The sequence below is a fragment of the Pterocles gutturalis genome, unplaced genomic scaffold (assembly GCF_000699245.1).
Source record: "Pterocles gutturalis isolate BGI_N339 unplaced genomic scaffold, ASM69924v1 scaffold10067, whole genome shotgun sequence".
Lineage (NCBI taxonomy): Eukaryota > Metazoa > Chordata > Aves > Pterocliformes > Pteroclidae > Pterocles > Pterocles gutturalis.
Window position 1 is genome coordinate 15,782 of NW_010112766.1, and position 10,400 is coordinate 26,181.

Sequence of the window (10,400 nt, forward strand, 5' to 3'; positions counted from 1 at the left end):
TGAGTCACTTGTTCTGTTGTGAATCTCCAAGTTTTTAAGGCTCTTCATGTCAGATTTGCTCTTGTTCCTTCCTTTCTAGCCTTTCAGGAGTGAACATTTCCACTGGTTCTGCAGCTTTGACCTGCTTTGGAGATCAGCCCCTGGGTCAGAGCCGTGCCCAGGTGGTGGGCAGGACCCTGCTCTGAACCCAAGGAGATCTCAAATTCTGTTTAGAGGAAGGTTTGGGGTTTTTTTTAATTTCCAGTGCTGATTTAATAGAACCTCTTTATTTTATACACGGAAATGTAAATTCTTTCCATGTGGAAGATAAACACTTTTATCTCGGGAATTCTCATCCGCTGTTTCCAGATGCACAGAAAAGCCTTTTGGCCTGGAAGTGGGGAGGAGCTGTAAAATGAACAAGTGAGGGGCGAGTTTTAAAGCTGGGGGGTGAGAGCTGTTCTGCCTGAGCCCTGCACACTGAGCTGCGCTGAAGGGCCTTGCTGGAAAGAAGGAAAGAAATAAAATGAATGATACTATAAAACACTTGGAGAGGAGGTCAGCTGGGGACACATGCAATACTTTTTTTAAAATGTCATGGCAAGCTAAGGTCTTGTAATTAACATGTCTAGAATAAAAAATGCAGCTTTTCCCCTCTCGAACCCCTTGGATTTTGTTTGGGAGGAGTTAAAGCAATTACTCCTGGCCATGCTATCCCCAGACAGAAAATGCCACCGGCATTTATGTGGCCTGTCATGTTCATGTCAAGTATGCTATTTGCTGTCTTGAAAAGAAAAATAGCTTGAAGAGTCAATTTGGCAACAAAGTTTTTGTTGTAAATGACAGTTTTTCAGTGTTACGGTATCAGAAAGCGAAGAGCTAGCTCTGGTCAGGGTTTTTGGCTGGCTGTGAAGAATCTGACCATCACCTGAGCTGTACTCGGAGCCTGACCTGATCTTTCCTACCTGTTCCCACCCCAGAGCTGTGTCAGCAAGGTTATTGGTGAGCAGAGTGAATCTGGGGAGCTGGTTTGGTTGAAGAGCAATAGTTTCTGCCAGACTCCTGGCTGCCCGAGCTGCCTTACGCCCCGGCTGAGCCAAGGGTTGTGCAGCGCAGAAGAGGGATGGTGAAGGAGCAAAGAGCTGCTTTTGCAGCTGCTGACAGCGACAGCAGCGCCCGGAGCTCTGCACTTTGGATGCTTGCGGTGGGTAAAATGTTGTACTAATCCAGCATGAACCCATTTGAAAGTACCGTTTTTAGGGAATTCAATAGTTTTATCCTCTTTACTCATTAAGGAGGTAGTTATAGCTGCAACAAATGATTGTTCAGTTTTGTTTTTAGAAGCAGCCTTTTAAAATGCACTGCTGAATTTTAATTAAAAAACTGTACCAGTTGCTTCATGTAAAGGTTCTGGCGTAACAGGTATCCTGCCTAGTGTAGCAGAAAAATTTCACTGCCAGTTCTCAGGAACCTTCCTTTCCTGGGGGACCAGCTCCGTTCCTGCATCCAGTGGCCTGCTGCCAGTCCAGCAGCTATTTTATATTTAGGCAGCTGAACATCCCGTGCGCTGCTGCTGGGGCAGGGTGTGATGCCAAGCCCTGTGCGCAGAGTCCAGTGTCCCCAGGCTGCTGCTCGTGCTCTGTTCTTTCCTGTCTCATGCAGAAGGTGTCGGGAGGCTCCGGGCTGGGCAGGTCCCTGTTTCCCTGCCGCGTGCCGGCAGATCCTGCCACCCATCCTGCACAAACAGCTCAGTCACAAACCGACACGCTGGGACCTCCCGGCACACAGCAGGGGCTGGGACAGCAGGGCGTGCTTTCCCCATTAGCAATGGCTTGGGGTGACTTCGTTTTGCAACTGAGAATTCGCTGTTTGGACTGTGTTGAGTTTAACTGCTGGGAATGTAAATTGCTGCAGTCTGGGCTGTGTCATCTCGGGTTGGGATGGGCTGTGTTCATGATGTGCTGTGGGGGAGGCTTCCAGTGGAGGGTCTCCAGGCTGGACGCCAGCTACTGGGCTTGATAAAGCCCTTTGGGAACACTCTCTGCAAGGGAATCGTCCAATTCTTAATCAGTTCTTGATTCCAGAAGGATTTCTTAATTGTTTCATGCAACCAACTACATACAATACAGATAAGACCTAATAAGGGATAAGGACAAAAGCTGAATTAGCCGTGAAGAGGAAATTCTGTTATTTTCTATAAATTTGCTGATTCTCTAATTAGTTGGCAGAAGGAGTTAGTGCCCCATGGAGCTGCAGTTAGATGTAAACTTTAACCTCATGGTACCTGTTACTCAGAGGGAGAGGAGGTATGTTTGGTTTCACGACTGCTCGGGAAGGAGATGGGCTGTGCTGCTATCGCAAGGCTGCGTTTTCTGTTTCATGGTTGTGGTCACCGAAAGCAATATTATTTAGTGGCTCTTTCGTGGCTTCCTTATTAAAGGTGGAATGTGGGCCTGCAGGAAGGGTGAGGTCTTCCCTCTCTGCATTTCCGAACCTGACATCGTCATCAGCGGCTTTTCTAAATCAGCGCTGGCCTGGGGACGCTGTCCTGCTGCCACCGATGGCTGCTGACAACATCCCTGCCTTCAGAGGAGATCCGGCTTTTCAAGCTGCAACTTTCAATCCTTGATAAACCAGTTAGGTGTCCAAAGAGTGCTTAAGATAAATACATGAAAATTGTTTTGCACTTCAGGTAGTGCTATATAGTCTGCGGGTAATCGTTTTTAAAATGGACCCAACCTTCTGCTAGGACGTTACTGAGCCATCTTTGCTTTGCACTTGAATGGATATAATTTCCTAGGAAAAAGGGGAAGGAGAAATCAAACTTTTAATTAATTTGAAGTTGTATAGAAGTTCTGTTATTTGGTGTTTTTAAATTAATGTTGTGGCTAAAGCCATTCAAAAGCATCCGGTAACTTTACAGCAGTGTGATGAAAGGTTCTGCTGAACACAAATATGGAAGAATAATAGAACAAACGTTGTTGCCTCTAACGATAATTTCTATAAAATGCATTTCATTATTCCCAATAGCTAAAAGTGAATTTACAAAATCTTGTAGTAGTTTGGTTATTGGTGCATGGGTGGGAAGAATTCTGTGATATCTCCATCAACCCCTGTTCCTGTGATTCCTGGCAGTTCTGTGTGTTAACGATGTGTACATATCCAGTTATAAGTACTCTAAATGTTCTTAGAAGCTGTTTTGAATTATGCCATGGGAGGTGGCTGGTTTATTTCCTGAAGCTGCCGGGTATGTGGAGGTTGTGTGTTCTCTCCTGGTGTGTCAGGGCTGTGCTGCTGCGGTGGCTGTTTCGTCTCACGGCAGTGAGTGTGTCAGCAGCCAGGGCCAGTGACCTGCTGGGATGCCTTCCTCTCGTCTGACTTTCTCTTACACGAAGCCAAATTAAAGACTGGAGACATACCCAGGGGAGTCAGTGCGAGCTTCAGTTGCGTAATGGAGGTGTAGAAACCAGTTGCATTTTCTCCTAAACAGATTTCTAGGCAAAAGAAGGCAACTTAGACCTGGATGTTGGTGAAGGCTGCCAGAGCAGCTGCTGCAGCTCTGCAGAACTGCCGGGCCAGTCTCCTGTTCAGTGCTGATTGCTTTAACTAGAAAATCTTAACGCGGTTGGGAATGCAAGTAGCTATTCTTAACTATCAGAATTAAATAATTTCCAGCGGGCTGTTTTATTTACGAACAGCTGCATCTGCTGTGGGAAGCGGGCTGTGTTTGGCAGCAGACACCTTGAGCCATGTTGTTCAGGGAGCTCCTGGCCACAGCGCAGTGCCTCGATCAGGAACGGATTCGACCCGGCAGGTATCTGAATTGGTGCCTTGCTGTGTGCATTGCCTCAGCTGACTTGGTATTTGAGATGAGCCGTTTGCCAAGATGTGTCCAGGCGAGGTACAAAGCTAAAGCGATATGCCGTTTGGTAGCATCCTATAGACTCTGTGCCATACCCTCTTTCCTAAAGGTGGGTACGACTTCAGGAATGCTGCTGCTGAAAAGCATCCGCGCAGGACTGAGGAGAATGGTGTTTGAAACCAGAGGCCACAGTAAATCCAGCCCCGTCTTCACGAACGGCATGTACAGTATCCAGTTCAGTTTTAGAAGCAGATGGCTCCTCTCTTACGCAGTCTGTTACGGGACAGAAAACCCTGGCTGCTCAAGAATTTAGTGTAATACCAGTATCATGCACGGCACTATGTTCCCACAGAAATATTTAGTGGCTTTGTATGCTTCTGTCAGATCAGTTGGCTGATGCGTGTGGTAGTTGCCACTTAAGGTTAGGTTAAAATCTGGCTACGAATGTGCTGCAACTGGAGTATTCCTGCACTGTCCTTCTTCCATGTAATTTCTGGTGGGATAAAAAAAAAAAAAAAACAACAAACCACAACAACAAAAAAAACCCCCAAAGCTCCCCAAATAATTGCTCTCTAACAGGATATAATTTTGATCAGACAACAGTATTTCTGTTTGTGTGGAAGAAAAGTTTATCAATCTTGTATGTGTTTTCCTAAACAAATATTACAGTGCTTGCGGTTTATGTTCCTATCAAAGTATTCAAGCGGCTTTTCTCTTAGTCTTGTTGAGGTTTTGAGCATGACTGTATTCTGGTGTTTAATTATTAAACACTTTACAGCTCATAAATAGTTCAAGCAGATATGTGCCATGAAATTGAAGTCAAATGCCTTAAACAAATAAACAAGGGAAAAAACCAAACCAAAGCCCCCCAACAAACAAACAAAACCTTTAAAGTGAATGAATCTTGTCTTTGGAGGCATTTCACCTCTTCAGCTGATGAAGCCTGAGCAAGAAAATGAACTCTCTGTGCGTGACCAGCCTTGCAGTAGGAAATGGAACAGATTGTAGGATCAGAAGGAGGTTTGTGTAGTAGGTGAGGAGCTCTGACAGCAGTGGGGGAGACTCTCTGCGCAGGAAAACAGAGTCCTGGAGTACCTCCCGGTTCTCTAGCCATAGGTGTGCAGGAACAGTGAGCAGCCAAGTAGAAGAGCTCACGGGTGAACTGAATTTCTCTTTCTCTATTTTATAGATCTAGCAAAGGTAGGGTAAAGCAGTGTTACAGCAAATGAGTCAACACCAAACAAATCTGGGTCAACATGAAACAATTTTAAGTTTGTGTAAACAGGGATTGGAAAAAGGTGTGGAATTGTATGCTTGGAGGTTTGGGTGTATTTGTAACAACTGTTAACATCTTTGTCTGGAAGTATGTGTGAGTATTCAGATATTTTTCTGTTGAGGGTAGACTTCTACGGGGAATAGTATTAGCTTCTGATCTTTTAAAGCATTAAATATTTCCGATTGTTTTAGTAGTATGGAAGTCAGCAAAAGTAGGTAATGGGAGATTGTTGATGAAGGTTGTGTGCATGCAGGATTAAGGGAAGGTGTTCAGGCTGCTGTTTCCACCGATTGCAGATGGATAAAGCTCTGCAGTGGTAAAATGTAAAGAGATGAAGTTGCCTGTTCTACTTGTCTCATGTGTGCTGATAACATTACCTGATTAACAACATATGTTGAAGCAACTTGAATTCGACTCCATCTTTGCATTCAGGTGACGTTTTGCAGCATTCCGGTTTGCGTGGTGTTAAGCAGTGTGCAGTTTGAAATACTGTTGCACTTGGTGCAGTGGATTTGTGCTGTGGGCTGGGAATTCCGGGAATGTCAGGCTTTCCTGAGCACCCTGTCCTGGGCAGATCACATCCGCACTCTCTCCTCGGCAGGGGCCGGGAGCCGGTTCTGCCTACCACCTGGTGAAGGGGGTGGTGTTTGCTGCAATGGTCATAATGGGATTAAAACTTGAAAGTGAAGGGGTTTTCTTGAGAGCGTTGTCGCAATCTTTGACCCTGAACATGCTAACTGGTCTGACAATGGTCTTTTTTTCCTCCCTTAGGGCTGAGAAAACAGAGGTGCTCAGTGAAGACCTGTTGCAGGTATCGTAACACAGTTAATATGTATTTTTTAAATGTTCTTTGTGAAGTTTGAGCCTTCTGAGTTTTGTGGAATACTTAATGTGGGGGAAAAAAACCACTGCAAATGACAGGGCTGAAGACAAAGATGCCTTTGGCTGACTTCTCAGCACACAAAAAAGCTGTGGTACAGTTTCAGTGAAAACCTCAGGTACTTGTTTCTAAATCCTATCATATGGCTTGATAAAGTGAAGGAGGAAGCATTTTTGCTTTTAATTAGATGAACTAGCTTGTTAAGCCTATGAACCATTAGTGCTAATGACTTGGCAGTCTCTCTGGTGGAGGATGATGAGCTGGGAAGAAGCTGTGATCAGGCACAGCTGGTTTCTGTCTTCTTGAGGGGGTCAACTTGGGCCTTGAGAGAAGTGGCAAAAAACATGCCAACTGCTTTCTGATAATGTCAGTTATTTCTGAAAGTCTGGAATTGCTCTAAATAACTGTACAAATGCTGCTTGTTTACCCTGTGATATTTGGTCACACCGACACTTGATTTGTTTGCAGACCTGTCATCTTTTTGAAGGTGTACCATCCAATCAGTACTTTAGTAATGGTGGGATTTCAGTTGCGATTGTTAGATTAACAAGGTTGACTGATGACATGAGACAAATTTGACTACAGACTTGTTCAACATAGTTTTCTTCCTCTGATTACTTTGTGAAAGTACTTTTATAAAAATGGCAGAATAAAAATTGTCAAGGGAAGCCAGGCTGGCTGCTCCAGGGGACATCGAGGGTGATGGCTGTTTCCAACTGAGGACAAAGCATCTGAGTATGCTTCAGTTCAGGACCTGTATATGAAACAGGGAAGCCAAATAAATGATGGAAGTGCTTTTATTTCACATCTCTCCAGCTGTTCAGATTAAAGTGGGAGATGAGAGAATATATCAGCTTTAAAACTTGAATTCAGCACAAGTTCATGAAATCATCTTGAGTAACGCTGAAATGAGCTGACCTGAAACACTTTATGGTGTTTTTCAGGGGACTGCTTTATTTGAATACCTTAACAGTTTGACAGTCCTATTTGTAATTTCTGGAGAGATGTGTACAACTGAAGGGCATAAAGGGTGTTAAGACACCTTGATAGCCTTCAAGGGCCCATCTGTTTTCTTGGTTAGCTGCAGAATAGTAACAAGAAGTGAAAGCCAAAAGTACTGCTGCTTGTTGCCAAAAAAATTTTGCAAGCACGGCTTTCCCAGGCACAGAGCAGACTGGCTACACCCAAGTGGAAGAATTTACTCACTTGTTTGTTTGCTCTTGGGGGCTTGTGGAGGGGGAGGGAAGGCTCTTATCTAACTAAAGAGCTTAAAAGCGTGGTACTATTCACTTTATAAACATGTTTCACAGTGTTCTTTTTTATATTTAGCTCAAGCTTTGACATGGGATTGCCATAGCTTTTTTCTGAACTGTAATGCTCCGTTTCAAGTATCTCTGTTAGATGTGTTCCTGTCTGAAGACAAGGAATAGAATTCAGTACTGGGAAGGGTTCTACAATAGACCCACTTTCCAGCATGCCCTTGCAGGATATAATAAAGCAATTGTGGGATGTTTTGTCCACTGGAGATGCCCTGTGGGTACAGACAGCAGGGCCTGTAGGTCACATTTTCAGTTCAAAGGTACCTTAATGGAGATGAATGTCTTTCATGGTTTTCCTGACATTTTGAACTAAAAAGCAGATCAGAGAGGAGAGTATATTATCATGAAGTTTTGGGGTCATGTTCCTCCTATCAGTCTTCTGCTCTTTGAGGCTGGCATTCAGGCTGCTTGGGAAGAGGCTGTTGGGAATGTCTGTGCTCCGGAGCCTTGCTGAGGAGCGTGAGCCACGGGGCATGGTGGTGAGGGCTGGGCCAGGCTGCTGGCCTCTGTGGCACGGTGCAGTTACGTGTCACCGTGTTTCAGGTGTGGAAAAAAACTGTGCTCAGTATTTTAAGAAGTCTTAACTATGTGACCTTGCAAAAATAAATGCTTTCACAAAACCTGTGCTGAATATTTTAAGAAGTCTTAACTACGTGACCAAGCAAATATAAACCCTTTCACAAATAGTGGATGGTTGGTGGTATTTAATTTTGAAGATAACACAAGAAATGAATTGTCTTAGCTGCAACAGCAGACCACAAACAGCACCTCTTGTTCATGTACCTTTTTATGGACTTTTTTTTGAAGTGGACTTAATTTTGCACTTGTTGATATACGCTCTGTGAATTGAAGGCAATGCCTTGTGCTTTCAGAGCAGCCCTTCTTGGGCAGTTTCTCTGCACCTTACTCCACCCTAACAGATTTTTATGAAGCTTTTTGAGCACCTCAACTTGGATCCATCCTGTGGCTGTCAAGAGCTTTTAGTCCCTTTGGTGCCTCATGTAGCCAGTGAAACTTCCCTCTTCCTACACTGGTCCTTCGGCTCACCAACCCGCCTCTGCTGGTTCCTTTTCACCCTCCCTTTGGACTTGCAAAGGCGCCTGCTGGGCGGCACAGCCCCAGGGCCCACCTCTGGGTGCTCCTCCAGGCTACAGCTTAGCAGAGCTGCTGCTCCCCCCTGCTGAAGGGAACAGGGAGCCCAGTCCTGCGCTTGTTTGTGCGTTCAGGACGGGGCTCCCGCGTCCAACAGCAGTGATTCTGCACTGATCCTCGCCAAGTGCCTCCCTCCACTGCCATCTTCTTCCTCCCAACTTCTTCCAGCTCACACCCCTGAGGGCTCCTCTTCTGCTGGGTTTGCTCTCCCTTTTCGGAGCTGTAGTTTTTACTAGCTGCTTTTTTTCAGACCTAATTACATCCTTCCAGTTGTAACCACTTTAGGAATACACGTATCCTGTCGTAGCAGTGCCAAATAAACCTGTTGGGAGGAAAAAACAGTGTACAACATTCTAAATGAGAATTTGTAGCATTTCGTGTTTGTTAGAACACAGAAGTCTGTCTCCCCTGGAAAACCAGCAGTATATCTGCTCCTTTAAATCCAGGTACGGTGCCCTTAACAGGAGCTAACACAGGGCATAATAATTTAGCACGGAAATTATTACTCTGTCAGCTAATCTGTGTTTATGATTGATAGGAAAGCTGGGGAGAATTATTACCCTCCTGAAAGTGTAACAGGAGTGATTTCAGAGCTGTATCAAAAACTGGAGTCTGTTCAGATTATTTCTACAGATGAAATCTATTTTTTTTTCTTGCTTTTTAAATAGAAGCCATTCCAAAGGGCCTCCTTTTATTCTTGGTGAGTCATCAAAATGCAGATAAACCACATTCTTTTGGTGCTGTGCATAGAGAGCTCAGTGCCATAAGCAGTTCTGTCCCAGTGCTCGTCTCTTTCTTTGCTTTTGGTGTTCTTTGAAATAAAATAGTCCACATTCCTTATTTAAAATCCCTTAAAAGAACAGTTGATTAACGTATATCTTTGTCATAGTTCAGCATCTGAACTTCTTGTAAGCTGTAGAACTTGAGAAGTATGCAGCCCAGAACTAAGTGTGGTGCAGGAGGAAGATTTTCTGCTGAGGCCAGGAAAATAACTTCTGTTTTTTGTTTTGTTTTCTCTTCCTCCCTTCTCCCCCTCCTGATGACTAGATCGAGAGACGTCTTGACACTGTGAGATCTGTCTGCCACATTGCACAGAAGCGATTAATTGCATGTTTTCAAGGCCAACATGGTACAGATCCTGAGAAGAGGCATGTGAGTACGATTTCCCACTGGCTCGTCTTGTGAGACTAGTCTGAATGTGTTCTGGCCTTCGAAATACTGATCAGCTGCTATGCCTCCAGTTATCCAAGAGAAGAAAAACTCTGTAAAATCATCACATATGGTGATGTTCTTTGGTAAAATCTTAGCTGTAATTCCCCATCCAGATATAGATAGTAACATGACCTTGGAGTACCGTAGTAGTGTCGGGACACTCGCTTGTGTCTGCACTGTGCTGAGTACTTGCAGCTTTCACAAGACCTAAGAAAAGAAGATACTCTGCAACTCTCATCAGACTCCTCATCTTTAGCATTACCTTGGTGCACTGACATCTCCAGTTAACTGTTAAGGTTTTTCTGTGCAAGTTTATTTCCTGCCCCTCTTTAGCAAAACCATAGGTAGGTTTTCTTAAAGTATTAGAAACAGAAATAATTAACATTCAAGTTTTCTTTTATTGAATAATGGAGACTTCCATTATCCAGGGCACGCAGAATGAACCTCTGCAGAGGGATGGATGACAAGCTGGTTGCTTAGATTTCAAGTAAAAGCTGTTTTCTTGTCTTTGACGGTAGTTGAGATCCATTTTGGGCCACTCATTCCAACTCAGACTGAGAAGAAAGTGCTTTTCAAAATATCTGAGAACAGGAGCCTTAAGGCTTGAAACTTTTTGTGACCTGGCATTTTCTTAAAGAATGAGCTGCATAGGTGTATAATAGAAACCATATGGAAGAAGAGAAACATCTTAGAGGGGGTGTACTGGGAAAGCTGGAAAGA

The 10,400-nt window shown here is 44.2% G+C and overlaps 1 protein-coding gene across 1 annotated transcript in view; it reads left to right on the top strand.

Annotated features, from left to right (window-relative positions):
- Positions 1-3,728: 3,728 nt before the first annotated feature.
- The window catches only part of LOC104462293 (rho GTPase-activating protein 17-like), a 25,812-nt gene continuing 19,140 nt past the window's right edge, over positions 3,729-10,400 (top strand). The window contains 3 exon segments of the mRNA XM_010074187.1: positions 3,729-4,063; positions 5,889-5,928; positions 9,516-9,620. Of these exon segments, the coding sequence (XP_010072489.1) occupies positions 3,729-4,063; positions 5,889-5,928; positions 9,516-9,620 (480 nt within the window).